Raw genomic sequence first — 17,815 nt, forward strand, 5'->3', positions numbered from 1 at the left:
CAGCCCCCCTGCAGCCACCCACAGCTTCCTGTCCCCCTTCCTAGCTCTTCACGCGCCTCGCTTAGACCCTCCCCGTAAGGTTCTGGGCCATTCGCTTCTTGGGTTCAGGGCTAGGGACGTGAGGGGCTCTTTTCTCATTGGGCTCAGGTCTGCAGACCTCAGCTGCTTCAGCTCGGTCCCTGGAACCTTAGTTCTCACCGGAGCAGGGGCACATCTATGTGACGTTTAGCGCTCGGCTCGCTAGCCCCTGTGGCAGGCTTTGAAGGAATTCCGACAGTCTGCCCAAGTTCTATAAGACAGCCATATTTTAAAGGCAAGTTCCTGTAACCTCCAGCTACCAGGAGCTTCAGTGACATTTCCTGGTCCCGACAGTAGGCACTTAGCAGCCACAATGCAAGCTCTGAAAAGTGGGGAAAGGCATTTATCCAGCCTTCAGAGGTCACTTTGCCCAGCCCCCTCCCTTTTGTGCATGGTTACAGTAGAGGCGGGATTGGGAGTCCTGATGTAATATTATACCAGGACGCTGCCCTTACTGTCCCTGGGAGAATTCCCGCCAGCGTGGGGCCAGACCTACCCACCTGCCTTCAGATCTCTCCGCCAGTGGCACCCACTGCTGACTCCGGAGCCACAGTTCAGCCTCTCCATGACTGGCTGGATCTGAGGTCATAGACCATGGTCACGTGAGGCCAGTCTTCAGCGGTTCCCCCCAAAAAAGTAAATAAGTTAGTGCATATGAGAAACACATGTTCACAGAATGATCTAAGACAGCGGTTCTCTACCTCGACTGCATCCTGGAATCCCCTTCAAATCATGCTGGTACCTGCACCCCACCTTCCAGAAATTTCCGCGTAACTAGTCCAGGGAATGGCCTGAGTGTCGGGACTTCTGAAAGCCTCCCCCAGATGGCTCCAGTGAGAGTTGAGAAGCCTTGTCTTAGCTAATTCCGTCAATGCACAAGGTTGAGAGCAGTCGATATTCAAGGAAGTTCACTAACTTTAAAGGGGGATTATATAGAGGACACAAAGGTGCTCTGCTGTAAAGAAATGCACGAGGCTCTTAGAAAAGGAGCTTTGAGGGGCACCTGGGTGGCACAGTCGGTTAAGCGTCCGACTTCAGCCAGGTCATGATCTCGTGGTCCGTGAGTTCGAGCCCCGCGTCAGGCTCTGGGCTGATGGCTCGGAGCCTGGAGCCTGTTTCCGATTCTGTGTCTCCCTCTCTCTCTGCCCCTCCCCCGTTCATGCTCTGTCTCTCTCTGTCCCAAAAATAAATAAAAACGTTGAAAAAAAAATTAAAAAAAAAAAAAAAGAAAAGGAGCTTTGACTGGGGCAAGGGAGAAGAGCAGGATCAGAGACTGGCACCGAGCTTTGCAAGAGGGATACAGAGAAGGAACCGAGATTGACTAAGCTGGAAAAATTCAGGGCTTGGCATCCTAGCCCAAAACTTCATCTACCTGTAGTTTTGACTGGATGTAATTTCCTACAAGATGATTGTGTGTGTGTGTGTGTGTGTGTGTGTGTGTGGTCCCCAGTATATTTTATTCCAACATAAGGCTTTTGCTGGAGCGAGTCATGAGGACACAAGACACTGCTGGCCTAAGATGTATTCATCACCCAGGTCGGTATCCCCAAGAACATGACTCCTCTGTCAAGGCCAAGAGCAGTTGCTTGCCTCCTGGGGAAGGTCATTCACTTGCATGATGATATGAGTAATACAGGTGAACAGGAACCATCTCTGTCCCTTTGGGAAGCTGTTAGCTCTTTGCACAAAGCAGGAGCCCCAGAGGCCAGTATAGGAGCCACAATGGTTGTAGAATTGAAGATCATCGCTATTTAATTTTACTCGTCCATCTCTATTGGGATTGAGGCAGGGAATGAGGCGTACTTTCCTTATTTTCAGGACAAGATGGCACTCCTTCCTACTTTCCATTGCTGCTTCACTTTATCTCCCATTAAAGTAGATAAGGAAATGGTCTCATTCCTAACGAGTGGCTTGGAGACCTCTTTCAGTAAGGCCGTCTTCCCAGAGATCTCTAATATTGATTGTTTCCACAGATGGACCTGTCCAGTTTGTGCCTGAAAGCTGGGGTGAAGGGTCTCAGCACGGTGTTTCTCATGACCGATGCCCAAGTGGCTGATGAGAAGTTCCTTGTGCTCATCAATGATCTCTTGGCATCTGGTAAGAAACCCTTATCTCTTGAGTGTCTCTGCTAAATTCCCCCTGGTGTCAGAGTCACCCCAAGGTGGCCCAAGGTCCAGAGAGCTAGGTCATAGAAATAAGGAAGAAACTAGAAGAGGACTGGTTCATTAAGGTCCTTAGAGCTAGTCCTGTGCCTGGTATCCTGGCTCCTTCCATTGCAAAACAGGCAATAATCTTGGGGCTTTTATTGGAACTAGATCTGATTATTGGGAAAAGAACATGTTAAGGGTCTGCCGATCTCCTGAGCCCAGCGGGAAGGTGCTATTCTCTTCCCGTATTCAAGAGAGAAACTAGATAGAATGTGTGCAACATTTCAAGTAGGTTAGGCATTGGCCAGAAGAGACACAGAATTTGCACATGCAAAACTTACGCAATAGGGCAAGATTCGTTTGCCAATTTAATTGAGGATTCAGAACCTTAGGCAAAGTAGAAGCAACAATAGATGTAGGATATCCCTAAAATGGGGGCACCTGGGTGGCTCAGTCAGTTAGGTGTCAGACTCTTGGCTTCAGCCCTGGTCATGATCTCACAGTTTTGTGAGTTCAAGCCCCCATCAGGCTCTGTGCCAGCAGCACGGAGCCTGCTTGGGATTCTCTCCTTCTCTCTCTCTCTGCCCCGTCCCCACTCACACTGTCTCTGTCTCTCTCAAAAAAAATAAATTAACTTAAAAAAACAGAATTTCCTTTAAAAAAAAAGGGGGGGGGATATCTCTAAGCTGGTTTCCTTGGTTTCCCAAAAACTTGACAGAGGCTGTCCACTGTCCTGTGACACCATCAGTGCAAGAGAGGACTTCAGTGGAAAGTTCGATTCTGATACTTTACTGTCCTTATTTACTCAGGAATTCAGGAATTATGTGAACCATTCTGGGTTAAAAAAAAATTATACACACACACATGCATGTATATAAACATAATGCAAGATATATATAAATGTATATACCCAAGAATGTAAGACAATATATTACTTAAATTATGCATTTACAGAAATTGGAGGTGTATATTTTTGCATTTATATTAATTAAACATTGAATATGCTTTCCTGGCTCTTAAGCCAAATTCAGCATCTGCAAAACTACCTCTTCATCTGGGTTAAGAAAACAAAGTCAATGCACAGATGTTCCAGAACAAAATTACTGCCTCTAGCTTTTCAGCATTTCAGAAAGCCCATGTATCCACAGTCCAACCCCCTGGCTCTCTGACTAAATACTCTTTAGTTTATGAAATCCAAGAACCACGATCACAGCATATTTCTCCAAAGTCTATCCCATGTCATATGTAATTTATTTCAAGGTGTCTTCTGCTATGCAGTCCCTAGGAACTTCACTGCTTCAGGATCATTGTCCGCTTCAAATTTTGTATGCTTCTATCCCACGCCATTTTGCCATCACCCCTGAAGAACCAGTGGTCCCTGGTCCCCATCATGCTCTAGCAGACTCTGTGAGCAACCTTTGGATCGTTTCTGATGAGGAACGGAGTCCCAGTTTCCTTACTGTGCCATCTCTAAGCCTCACACAGATTTCTACCATAAAGTTACCTTCATATGCAGGAGTTTGCCTTACTTATTCCTTTTCTCCTCACATCCGCTCTCCCCATTCTTAGAGCCACCATCTTCTACGACAGTATTCCACCTACAACATTGCCTCACCTTTTATTATTTTACTAAATAATGAGAGTGTGTCCAGTGGCTCTCCCACCCTGCACCCTGAAGTCTAATTTCAAAGAAGGTGAAATTGTGCTTCCAAAAACTTACAGCTCTGGAGATACCAGGCACGTTGCCAGCCTCACCCTGTATCGCAGTTGGCCCCATCCAGCCAGGTCACCTTCTCCTAAAATAATGTCTGAGACACAGAAATTGATATGCTTTTACCAGTTGAAATTTTGTTTCTCAATTAAGTATTTTTAATTTTTCATTTGGAAGGCAACTATTTCTTTTCCAAGTTGAAATGAATTTCTGAAGCCCTGCCCAGTAAAAGAATAATGCAATCAGCTTGCTCCAAAGCCATGAAGTTTCAAGCTCACATTTCTCTTTTAAGGCTTCTGTATAAAAATAAGACTTACATACATGTGTTAAAAAGAGATGCAATTAAAAGTAATGCTTTTCTAATATTCCTCCCTTTCTTCTTAACCACTTTGACAGGGAGAACAAGAGGCTCTCTCAGTTCTAATTTTCCCTCTCAACTAAATAATTGCTAGAAATTAACTGACTGCCAGTCCACAGAGGGCTTTGGGAATTCCTCAGAACCTCCCCATCCCCTTCATGTTTGAATTTTGTGGGGTTGTGCAATCACTCCACTCTTGGATAACACAGTGCAAACTATAACACTATGTCAGGCTCCCTTGCCATGAACTCCTCCCTCCATAGTTATCCACAAGTCCTGTTAGTTTAGAGATATAAAGGTACAGTGGAATGTATTACACTGATTCAACCCTCCCCAAAAACACCTTTCTCAATGACTTACTAATCTCACGCCATAGGCTATCTGGCTTCTTCCCACATATTTTTTTTTTTTTTTTTGAGAGAGAGAGAGAGAGAACACACATGAGCTAGAGAGAGAGGATCTTGAGCGGGCTCCATGCTCAGCATGGAGCCCAATGCGGAGCTCAATCTACGACCGTGAGATCTTGACCTGAGCTAAAATCAAGACTCAGACACTAACCAGCTGAGCCACCCAGGCGCCCCTCTTCCCACACTACTTTAGCTCATTGTTTGATCCCTTGATTTTCTGATGCCATTTCCAGAATCAAACCATAATAGTAATTCAGTTCTTGCATCCCACTCCTGACACCAACCAACCATTCCAGAACCTATCATTATCCCAGCTGTGTCTCAGTTGGGTTACAGATTGACAGGAAGAAATCCTGCACACAAAGTTTAAAAATTAAATATAGTTCCTAGTTTAATTAGCAAAAGGTACATAATTGTATAAAAAAAAAACATGGTGGCCGTATATATCAGGAGCAAAGGAGGAGTACCTTTGAGTCATTTCCCTTGGCTGCCAGGGTCCTTCCTGGGCATCATGCAGCTGCTGGCATCATGAAACTACACATTGAAACATTGATCCTTCCTGAATCTGGAAAGCCCAAATTTTGCTATGCCCTTACTGCCCTGTTATAATAATTCCTAAAGAGTAGACACTGGTCATCAAACCCAGGTACTTAAGAAATTCTTACAAAATGTGTACCGTCTTGGTTCTTGGACAAAACTCAGAACCAGCAAGGCCTCATCCTAACCTAGAGGGGGGAAATAGAATCATTTCCTGGCTTTCTGGTATAACACATCTTCCTCCAACTTCCCTGTATTCCAGAAAGTGCATTTTATCGCAGTCCCAGCTAAGAGGACATAGTCTGCTCTGGGTGTGGTGTCTCTGCCTTTCTTAACTCTGCCAGGTTTCACACTTTATTTTACATGGGGATCTCGTGTTGGGATTTTCCTCCTGCTTTTCAAAAGGCCTAATTGTTCACTCCATATTTAAGATTTCTCTTCCCCGGTCCAGACTAGTTCACTTTCCATGTACTCATATTCAGAACCACTTATTAAGCTCACATGTTCCAGTCAGTAGGCACTGTGCCTAAACATGAGCATCATACACTCTATGTGGCCTATTGAAATAGTTTATGAAATTGGGTCCCCCTTGTTATAAAGTACTGTGCCTCTCCATCTCTGAACCAGACTGTCCTTTTAAATTAGGGCCACATCTCCTGTTCATATATAGAACATGAAAAGATCACCTCGCCTTCCAGGATCTCAATGATTAGATCCAGGATTGGTATATTAATGGTCTCCACCCATCACATAAGAATCTGGAGTCTAGGGGTGCCTGGGTGGCTCAATTGGTGAAGCATCTGACTTTAGTTCAGGTCATGATTTCACGGTTCATGAATTCAAGCCCCACATTGGGCTCCATGCTGACAGGGCAGAACCTGCCTGGGATTCTCTCTCTCCCTTTCTCTCTGCTCCACCCCCCCCCCCCCACATACACACTGTGTCGCTCGCTCTCTCTCAAAATAAGTAAACTTAAAAAAAAAGAATCTGGAGTCTGGAAATATTTGTAACAGACTTGGCATTAGATTATGCTTTTCCCAGAACTAGGTTTCCTGGTGGGCCATCTCTGCTTTACATATGCAGAGATCTGGCCCAATTTCCCTGGAAGAAGAGATAGACTGGGAGGCAAAGGAGGCTCCCTTGAGCATGCATCAGATATTCTGAGCGTACTTTGTGGTCTCTGTGGCTTTATCTACAGGTTGTGTCCTCAAACCAGCACCTGGTTGGCTCTCCAGCTGCCAAGCAGAAATGCCAAAAGGTGATGCAAAAACATGCTTGAGTTGTCAGCCTTTCCTTTCCTTCACGTGGTGCTAAATTTCTATGCAAGTTGTTAAGACGATGTCCGCGCATTTGCCTACATTGCTGACTTCTCCCTCATCTCCTCTATCTAAGAGATAATCAGCCACCACCAATTTTATCCCCGAACCATTTCTGAATCTAAATCTTCTCTATCATAGCTACCACCGGTCTTTTCATCAGTTCATTCAACACATACAGGCACTTCTTAACTCATCCCCACATCCTAGGCAATACCCCCCCCCCCCATCCATCCTCCTCGCTGCTTCCAAAGGGTCTTTATGAAACAGAATTTCTTCACTGGTTTTTCTAACTGAATGCAGGAGAAGACCCAAGCCCCTTTTTCTACAGATTAAAAAAGAAAAAAAAAAAAAAGAAAACCCTGCCTTTGACCTACTCTGTGATCTACTTCCTAACTCCCTGAGATAATACACTGCACTGTTGTTCCCTGACATCATTACTCATCATATTCCTCTTGAACTCCATGCCCTCCTCCTCTTTTGTCTGGAGTCCCTTCTGCCCACGTTATGAGACTTATCTTGAGCGTCCTCTCTCTCTAGGAAATCGTCACTGATCCATTATCATCCTTGGCAGTGAGAAATACCCTCCACGTCTCTGTAGCTTTCCATGGCTGCATACCCCACCACTGTGCTGAAACAGCATTGCAGACTCATGAAAGGCAGAGCCTAGGTTGTCTCTTGTCAGTTAATGTTTTTGTTGTTAGGAAATAATGTAAGGATAGGAAAGGAAAAGGCTTAAGGACCTACTGTCCAGTTTAGGAAATAAAACAATACAAATATAATTCTAACCCTCTGTAGAGACTGTTACTTCCATCATTTATACTGTCAGCTATTAACCCATCTCTGGTCCCATAATTATTATTCAGCAGGTGTTTGTTGAACTAAGGTGCGTGATGTCACGAGAATGATGTGCTGTCTTACGTATTAGATCTCACTGTTGCACACATGCTTTGAGATGGTTTTCAGGCATGCAGAGAGAGGTGCAGAGGGCTCCTGAGACAGCCACCACAGTCCCCTGCTTTTCCCCCCTTGAGACCAGAGAAAAGTTTGGGGGAAAATGGTGGGCCTGGATGAGGCCAGGTCCCCTAAGCCAGTGCGACACTAACGCGTTCACGGAGGACCCAGTCCATAGCTTCATCCATTTTATCATCAAGCCCCAACTAACAGAACCATCTCAAACCATCAGGATCTCCTCCCCCAAAAGCAGTTTTCGCCTCTGAAGGTCCCACATGAGCACAGAGAAGAATGATGATTAGTCTGGGCTTCAAAGTATTAGGAGGCGTTAATGATGGCACAGAGCACTTGAAAGCAGAAATAGTGTTTCGCGAGTGTAGGTCTCAGGAGGGAACTTTTCAAATATTTAAATAGCCTCTGCCTCTGTTCGCATCACAAAATCCCCTCTGACAGTTCAGTCCCTCACTTGAAAGCATGACTACCTACATCACATAGTAACTGATGGGTATGATGCCGGGAGAAATTGGAGGAATAAACCTCAAGATGCAAACTTTGCTCCCAATTCAGAGGCTCAATTCCATCTGGTGACCTTCTTCTTAAGGAGCTCTTGGGACCTTGTGACAGACACTAGCATCTTAAGAGCATGGAGAAAGTCTCCAAATGGCCTGATACTTTCAACAGCACAGCCCTAAGTGTATCCCATAAGCCAAGGTCAGCCAACTTTTTTTTTTTCTATAAAGGATCAGAAAGTAAATATTTTCAGTTTTGCAGACCGTACAGTCTGTCACAGCTACTCAGCTCTGTTGTTGTACTGGGAAAAATAGCCATAGACCATACCTAAATGAATGATTGCAGCCGTGGCCGATAAAACTTTATTGATGGACAATAAAATTTGAATGTCCTATAATTTTCATGAGTCATTAAGTATTATTATTTTATTTTTTTTTTCAACCATTACAAATTGTGAGAAGCACTCGTAGCTGGCAGGCCAAGCAAACAGACAGCATGCCGGATTTAGCCTGTAGACCATAGTTTGGTTCCTCCCTATCGAGAATGTTCTACATAAAACACCAAAAGTAAGCCCTCCATATTTCAAATAATAGAAGGGCGAAGAACGCAGGCTGTGTTGTTACACATGCTCTAAGACCAAAGGGAATGGAGTCCTCACTGGGGGGCTCTAACATGATAATGGGGAAGGGAATGCAGATTATCAGAGACACAAAGGAGAAAGGAATACAGACCACCGTAGGCAGTCGGCTCCTGAAGCTGGGGGAGTGTGGCTCCTGTCAATTCCATTTGACTGTTGCTTTTTTAAAAACTTGGGGCACCTGGGTGGCTCAGTTGGTTAAGCAGCCAACTTCAGCTCAGGTCATGATCTCGTGGTTCATGAGTTCGAGCCCCGTGTTGGGCTCTGACAGCTCGGAGCCTGGAGCCTGCTTTGGACTCTGTGTCTCCCTCTCTCTCTGCCCTTCCCCTGCTCATGCTCTGTCTCTGTCTCTCAAAAATAAATAAACACTTAAAACAATTAAAAAGAAAAAACAACACTTCCCTGAGCTCTTTAATTCCCAACACATGCTGAATATCATTGCATTTCCTTAGCAGTTTCCGTGGACCTCTGCTTTGATCAAATGAGAAAGGGGTTATTCCATTCCTAAGACCTTGGTTTGGACAAGTTATAGCTCAGGGTGTTTTATATGCGTCCTACGGAATACCTTGATGGACGGAAGTTAAATTTGTCCAATTAAGGGAAGGAAGTAAACGATCAATTTCATGATAATCCATTTTTTTTTTCCATTTTGACCTTTTAAAACGATTAAGTCTAATTAGTATAAAATTCTTACTGAACTCCCGGCTGGGTTAATGTGGTCAGACTATGAAAACCAGACATTTGTTGGCAGTTGGCAATGCGTTCCTTCAGCTGTGGTAGTGCACCGATGTGTAGCAACTTCACTGACAGGCAAAGTCAGAATTCCCATCGCTCGGATTAACTAACGCGAATTCATGAATGGTGAGATCATGACCTGAAGCCGAAGTTGGACCCTTAACCGGCTGAGCCGCCCAGGTGCCCCTCCTGCATTTTGTTTTAATTTTTCCTGTTTTACTTTTCATATTTATGTCTTTAATCCACCTAAAATGTTTTCGTCTATAGTGTGCTAATTTTTATTTTTTATCTTAATACTGAATTACCTGACATCACTTGTTGATTAAGGCCATTTGCCAAACCACCCATCTTTGAGGACCTCATCCAAGCCCGCAAGGAGGTAACACGGGTAGGGTGGCCCCCGTAGCTCCTTCCACGTCCAGCATTTCTATGATGCTCACAATTCTGTGTTGGTTATGGACGAAGGAAGAAGCGTGTGGGTGTGGATTCCTGTGATTCCAGGTCCAGATGGCCTCAGTACCCATCTAAAGCCTTGTTCTGGAAATGGGGAAGAGCTTTCCCAGGGCCCATGGAATATCCTGGCCATGAGCCACGCCTACTTCACATCATATCCAGTGTTTTCAAGATTTGAGCTATTCCAGTGCTTCCCTCCCCCACCCACTGTCCTCTCTCATTGAGAAGACCTGACTCTTCAGGATGAGACTCACAACTTTCCTCATACCGCACAGCCTGTCTCCACGTCTCTGTGGGTTTCTCCTGTCCTCCAAGGTGACCATGCCTCCTCCCCAAGGCCAAATCCTCCATCTGAGCCAGGAGCCCACCCCCTGGCCCCTGATTCACAACTCTGCTCTGCCCGGCTGTCTCTCCCCAATTTCTGACTCTTCCTTAACAGTCTTTATGCTCTCACCACCCCCGTTGACTTTCTTCCCTTTATGTGTTTCTGTATTTCTTTACGAACTCTTCTGGATGTGCAGAAAGCAATAAAACTCCCATGCAATCATGACGTTGCAACGTAGAAACTTGCAATGGGCACGTACAAGAGTTTCTTTCCAATCGGTGCCCAAAATGTAGATTACTAAATTGTCTGGGATGGATATTTCAACTTTATAAAAAGTGCCACGCTGCTCTCCAGAGTAGTTGTGCAAATTTGCTCCCTGCCCAGTCACGCATGAATACCTGCTTCCTCCTAACCTCATGAGTGCTTGGTTGATCTCACACATTAGTTTTTGCCAATGGGCGTGAAATGAAATCTCATCGTTTTCTTTCCCTTTTTACTTGTGACCTTGAGCATCTTTTGGAGGGTTCATTGGCTGTTCCTCTCCTGTGAGTTGCCTATTTATACAGTTTGACCATTTGCCCTTGGCTTTCTTGTTTTTTTTCTTACGGATTTGTAAGAGTTCCTTATATATTCTGGATACTAACACTTTGTTCATTATATGGGGTGTAAATCTCTTTTGAAGCCTGCATCTGACTTTTGTCATGCTGATTTAGTTTAAATGCTGTAAAACTTAACAGTTTTTTTTAATGCTCCAGACTGTTCAGAACTTTTGTTCTATTCGACATGATAAAAATTATCTCCTGCATTTTATTTTTTAAAAAATTAATGTTCATTTATTTTTGAGAGAGAGCGAGAGAGCGTGAGCACACAGTAGGGGAGGTGCAGACAGACGGGGAGACACAGAATCCGAAGTGGGCTCCGGGCTCTGAGCCATCAGCACAGAGCCCAACGCGGGGCTCAAACTCACGAACTGTGAGATCATGACCTGAGCCAAAGTTGGACGCTTAACTCACAGGGCCCCCTGGCGCCCCTTCTGCATTTTATTTTTAAATTTTTAGTGTTTTACTTTTCATATTTATGTCTTTAATCCACCTGAAATTTATTTGTATATGGTGTTCTAATTTTAATTTTTACTCGTAATGCTGAACTACTTAACATCACTTATTGATTAATCCATCAACCAGTGACTGCACACTGATTTTTAATAGCAATTTCCTGTTTAACATTTATTTATTTTTGGGACAGAGAGAGACAGAGCACAAACGGGGGAGGGGCAGAGAGAGAGGGAGACACAGAATTGGAAACAGGCTCCAGGCTCTGAGCCATCAGCCCAGAGCCCGACGCGGGGCTCGAACTCACAGACCGCGAGATCGTGACCTGGCTGAAGTCGGACGCTTAACCGACTGCGCCACCCAGGCGCCCCGCAATTTCCTGTTTATAATTAGGTCTGTTTCTAGGTGTTGCCTTCAGTATTCTATATATTTGGCCCATACCAATTTTGCATTGTTTTAATTAACATAGGTTTGGGTTTTTTGGTTTGTTTGTTTGTTTTAAGAGAGAGAGAAAGCACAAGGAAGGGGAGGGGTGGAGAGAGAATCTCAAGCTGAGTGTGGAGCCCAATGTGGGGCTCGATCCCACCACCCTGGGATCATAATCTGGGCCAAAATCAAGAGTCAGATGTTCAACCAGCTGAGCCACCCAGGTGCCCCAAATTAACTTAGTTTTATAAGGAACCTTGATTTCTGGTAGGGAAAATCCTTCCCACTGGTTCTTCAGAAATGTCATGGCTGTTCTTTAGCCTTTGCTCTTCCCTGGCCACTTCAGTCAGCAGAGCATGGGACTCTTGATCTCGGAGTTGTGAGTTTGAGCCCCACGTTGGGTGTAGAGATTGCTTCAAAAACAATAAAATCTTTCCTTAAAAAGATAAAAAAGAATAAAGTAACATTTTGGGGGGCTTGAGTATAGAGATGCCATTTTATTTTCAATATTGATTTATATCCAGAAAGCTTGTTGTTAAATGTGCTTGTGAGTCCTGATGGTTTACGTGTATATTCTCTTAGATATTCTATGTAGAAAATTAGATTTTGAACAATAATAATATTATGATTGTCTTAACTCTTGTTTTACATTTTCCTTTTCTTGATTTTTTGCATGGTCTAGGACTTCCTATATACTATTGACTAGGAAACATAATAGCAATCATGGTTGTTTTGGTCCCGATTTGAAAGGGAATATTCTAGTATTTCACTCTTAGGTATAATGTTTGCAATGAGTCTGCAATAGACATCTATGATAGAGTAAGAGAAATCTTATTTATTCCTAGTTTGTTACCAGTATTTTAGAAATGTTATGTGTCTTTGTAATGGTAATATTGTAATTATCTACTTTAATCTATTAACATAGTGGATTATTTTCATAGATTTCTCTAATACCTAACCATCATTGCATTTCTAGGACAAACCCTACTTGGTCATCATACGTGTATTTTTATGGATTTAGTTAGGATTTTTTAAAAGATTTATTCACCGTATATTGCGTAAGACAGGATTTTATCGAACTTTCAGAACTTTGCCAGTCTTGCAAAATTAATAATGAGGCATTGTTTTAAGCTACATTTCTATTACTATGAGTGGGGTAAAACATTTGTTCATATATTTAAGAAGTATTTGTATTTCCTGTACTGTGAGCTCTCTTCTGTATCCACGTCCTACAGTTGAATTATTGGTTTTTTCCTTTATTTGTGGAGACTTTATTTACATATTTACATATAATGTTATTATATGTAACATTATAATATTTACATATTAAGGAGATTAACTATTTAACTATAATCAGAGTTAAACACATATTTTCTTTTTAAAACTTGAGGAATGAGAACATTTAAGTTCCAGCTCTTGGCAAATTTCAGTTATATAGTACAGTGTTATCAAATATAACCACTATGTTATACATTAGATCCTAAAGCCTCATTCATCTTATAACTGAAAGTTTGTACCCTTCTACCAGACTCTCCATATTTCCTCCACCCCCCAGCTCCTGGCAACCACTTTCTACTCTATTTCTAGGAGTTTGACTGGGTTTTTTGTTTGTTTGTTTTAGATTCTACATGTAAGAGACATCATGCAATATTTTTCTTTTTCTGTAGCTTATTACTTAGCATAATGCCCTCCGGGTTCATCATGTTATTGCAAATGACAGGATTTCACTTTTTTTAAGCCTGGATAATATTCCCATATATGTCACATTTGTTTGATCCATTCATCCACTGATGCATACCTAGGTTGTTTCCAGATCTTGGCTACTGTGAATAATGCTGCAATGAACAGAGGAGTATGGATATTTCTGAGATCTGTTTTTTTTTTTTTTCTTTTGAACATATATCCAGAAGTGGGATTCCTGGATCCCATGGTACTTATTCTATTTTTAATTTCTTTAGGAGCTTCCATACTGTTTTCCATAGTGGCTGTACCAGTTTACATTCCCAACAGTGCACAGGGGCTCCCTTTCCTCCACATCCTCATCAGCACATATTATCCCTTGTCTTTTTTTTTTTTTTTAATTTTTTTTTCAACGTTTTTATTTATTTATGGGACAGAGAGAGACAGAGCATGAACGGGGGAGGGGCAGAGAGAGAGGGAGACACAGAATCAGAAACAGGCTCCAGGCTCCGAGCCATCAGCCCAGAGCCCGACGCGGGGCTCGAACTCCCGGACCGCGAGATCGTGACCTGGCTGAAGTCGGACGCTTAACCGACTGCGCCACCCAGGTGCCCCTTGTCTTTTTGATAATAGCCATCCTAACAGGTGGGAGGGGGTATCTCATTGTGATCTTCATTTGCATTTCCCCGATAACTAATTGTGTTGAGCACCTTTTCATGAACCTGCTGGCCGTTTGTCTGTCTTCTTTGAGAAACCTATTTTCATTGGTTCTTTGGTTTTGATCTTATTATACTTTGCCTATGTTTTCACCATGCTGTTTTGTTTCTATTTTTTATACCAAACTTATACTTTTACATAAAATATATCAACTTAAATATATCAAATGTATCTTTCTTTTAAAACATGCTGATTTTGAGTTACAATGAGGAAGTCCTTCCCCACTCAGAGGTCATATAATATTTCCCTCATTTCTTCTGCAATTTTTATGGTTTTCTTTTCTATGGTGAAGTCATTGACTCATTTGGAATTTATCCTAGCATACAGTGGAATATAAGGATCCAACCATAGTTTGTTTGTTTGTTTGTTTGTTTGTTCGTTCCAGTCTTCCAAATACTGTGTATTGAATGTTCATTTTTTCCCCATTGATTTTAAGATGTCATACTTACATATGCTAAGTTCCCTGACGCCATTCCCGCTGTCTCCCTTTCTGCTCTAATAGAAAGGGATAGTTCATTTTTCATCAATATATGGATTTGTCTGTATGTTACCCCCCCTTTCACTTGTGGTCTTATAAGTATTTTACATCTCTTTTATTCTTCCTACCAAATCTTAAGCTCCTTGGGAACAAACTTTTTATTAACAATAATTAGTAAATAAATTCCTTAAGTAAAAGACATAGACAGTTGAAAGCCCTCATGCCACGAACTCCTGGCCCAGGACAAAAGGGTGCCATGTAGCTTGTTCCGTTCTTTCAAGTATCATCTCTCTGCCCTGGGTTTGGAGTAGATACAGTGTCTGTTTAATTTCACCAGCAGGAATGGTGGGGCATGGCCACAAAAATCACAGGCCTTGTGTCCCCAAGTTGGATAACCTCTCATGTCCAATTGCATTGTGCAGAGAGATGTGAAAGCTGCCCTTCTGTGTCCCATTTCTCCCAGGAGAGATCCCAGACCTCTACTCCGATGATGAAGTTGAAAACATCATAAACAACGTGAGGAATGAAGTCAAGAGTCAAGGTCTGGTAGACAACAGAGGGAACTGCTGGAAATTCTTTATAGATCGGGTCCGACGACAACTGAAGGTATAAAAGGATTTACTGCGCCGGGTAGGCAGACCAGAGATGGTTCACGAGAACCTCTACTGATAATTTGGCTGTCCTTCTTGATTGTACTGGGAGTGGGCAGTATGGGTGGAGTGACTTTCTCAGCCTGAGCAATTTTGCAAGGCTGCCCTTCTCATCTGATTCAAGGGCAGTAGCCTCCCTCTTGCCTCATGCAGTCCCAGCTTTCTTAATTTCTTGGTGAGAAGCCTGGGTGGTATTGACAGATTTTTTTTTTTTTTTACTCCATTGGATGCGTTTCCCAACTTTCCGGGAAATAAAGAACCTAAAGCCATAGCTATCTCCCTGTGAGAACTTCTGATACCTTCTTGGTTCTCCCCACCCTTATGACTTCTCAGGTGACTCTCTGTTTCTCCCCTGTGGGGAACAAGCTGAGGGTCCGCAGCAGGAAGTTTCCAGCCATTGTGAACTGCACAGCCATCGACTGGTTCCACGAGTGGCCTCGGCAGGCATTGGAGTCTGTCAGCCTCCGCTTCCTGCAGAACACAGAAGGCATTGAGGTAAGAGGGCAAAGGAGACACTCGTCAAGATCCTCTCCACCTCGGGTACAAGGAATTGCATGTCCAGAGTTTCAGGATTCAAGTTCAAGCTTGGATAGAGTCGTCGGAGCAAAACCTTCCATGTAGCGAGGCAATGAGCAGGGTGGGCCACCACCGCCAGTCTTCACGTCCAGACAGTAACTCTGATTTCCTGCTCTTCACCTTCAGCCCACAGTCAAGCAGTCGATTAGCAAGTTCATGGCCTTTGTCCACACAAGTGTCAACCAGATGTCCCAGGCTTATCTGAGCAACGAGCAACGCTACAACTACACAACCCCTAAGTCATTCCTGGAGTTCATCAGACTCTACCAGAGCTTGCTGCGCAGACATGGAAAAGAGCTCAGGTCCAAAATGGAGCGTCTCGAGAACGGACTGCTGAAGCTTCACAGCACCTCTGCCCAGGTGGGTAGCGTTCTTTCATGGCTTGTGCATGCGGGGCACTGAGAGGGAGCGGGAGCACCCCATTCCGGGGAACTGGAGAGATCACAGTCCAGGCCTGAAAATCACTTATGGTTCCCCAGAGGCCTCAGAGTCACCAGAAACCATTCCAGAAGTTAAGGCTGAGCTCTCCCTGCAGAAGGGCACGCTGTCCCCTTCAGGTCTCGTCTGCTGCCACCTACTGATGATGGAATCCTCTGGAGCACCTCTTCTCTCTTGCTTGCTACCCCTCTCCTCCTCTTCCGCCACCTTCCTTTCTTCTCCAGTCCACTTCCCCTCCATCTCCAAAACCAAAAAGACATGGTTGCCAAACTGTACCGATTCTCTTTGGTTTCTTTGTGTCTTACTCTGTCATCTGTCAAAGCACCATTGGGACCTAATTTCTTAAATCCTGTCTCATTTCTTGCATTTCCTCATGTGTCCCTAAGTGGTTGGCCATCGAAAGAAGGCCCCTGTTGTCCTGTCCTGGTAAGATTTTTCTACTTCCTCTTCCAAAGGGAACGAGTTTGTTTCAATTTCCTGTTCTTCCCTTGAGAATTGGGGACAATTCTGGCACCTTCTCTGCCCCTGCTTATGCCCATCAAACACTGCCAGTCCCTGGATGGCCCTTTTTTTGTGTGCTCTGTTTGCCAGAAGCAGACGCAGTCTCTCATTCAGGTGGTGTCATTTTCATGCATTTGCACCATTAAACTAAAATTGTGATTAGTTTGATCCATGGGCATCACGTGTTCCTACAGATACCTAAGCCTTTCACTTATTGTCATTGTTTCAGAGCTTTGCCTTTGGACTAACTATTCAACTTGCTCCTTCTGAGTTGTCCTCTCTCCCCGCTTCTGTTTCTTGAACGGTAGATGTAATAGGTCTAGAGGATTTCAGTGCATTTAGTGGGATGCAGTGAGCCCTTGCAATCTGTTCACAGAGAATGTCTTCTGCTCAGAAAAAGCTGTCTTCTGTTATCTGATGTTGTTCATCTGGCCTGGCCTCTCCTCCAGGAGCAATGATTTGCCGGATGGCTTCTCTGTGTCCCGCATCTATTATGTTCTCACTCACTGATCTCATTCTTTTGGCTTTTTTTTTTTTTCCGTCTGTGTTCTAAGAGAGCCTTTCACGTTGATCCCGGACAATTCTAGTTTCGTGCTGTGTAATATTGCTTCTGCTTCTTACGCTTACAGGGAAGGGTTTAATTATGCTACTACATTTTTAATATCCTAACAGCCCTTCCCCATCTCATCCTTTTCCCTGTCCAATGCATCCTATTGCTTTTTTATTTCAGCCTGTTTTCCTGCAACGGTGTCACAGAAACCATCCTACCGAGGATGGTGGACTGCTTTCTCCAGGTTTTCCCTAGATCTGGTAGTACGTCATTTGCAGAACTGTGTTCTTCTTAGCCTCCTACATGGTTTTCCCATCCTTGTCCTATATTTCTAGAAAGACCCTTTTATCTTTTTCTTTCTGTGCCTTCAGGCATGGTGAGCTCGGTCCAAACTCAATGTTTGTCCACTGATGACACGTGCCAGTTGTCCACGATGCTTCTTGGTTTCCATTTATGCCATGACCACACCCCTTCCCAGAGCTACAGTGCAGGGCAGGTCGAGGGACACAGACCCAAGCCAAAGGCCTAGCAGTTTACCCGGCATATGTACTGTGGTTGTGGAAATGTCACATTTTCTCT

The 17,815-nt window shown here is 43.7% G+C and overlaps 1 protein-coding gene across 1 annotated transcript in view; it reads left to right on the forward strand.

Moving 5' to 3' along the window:
* DNAH9 (dynein axonemal heavy chain 9) overlaps positions 1-17,815 on the forward strand; it is a 342,468-nt gene that overhangs the window by 205,975 nt on the left and 118,678 nt on the right. Inside the window, exons 45-48 of the mRNA XM_086686045.1 lie at positions 2,052-2,175; positions 14,985-15,127; positions 15,505-15,666; positions 15,874-16,107. Of these exons, the coding sequence (XP_086542171.1) occupies positions 2,052-2,175; positions 14,985-15,127; positions 15,505-15,666; positions 15,874-16,107 (663 nt within the window). The remainder of the gene's footprint in view (positions 1-2,051; positions 2,176-14,984; positions 15,128-15,504; positions 15,667-15,873; positions 16,108-17,815) is intronic.

This window comes from Puma concolor, chromosome E1 (genome assembly GCF_028749965.1).
Source record: "Puma concolor isolate L17-30 chromosome E1, mPumCon1.1.hap2, whole genome shotgun sequence".
Lineage (NCBI taxonomy): Eukaryota > Metazoa > Chordata > Mammalia > Carnivora > Felidae > Puma > Puma concolor.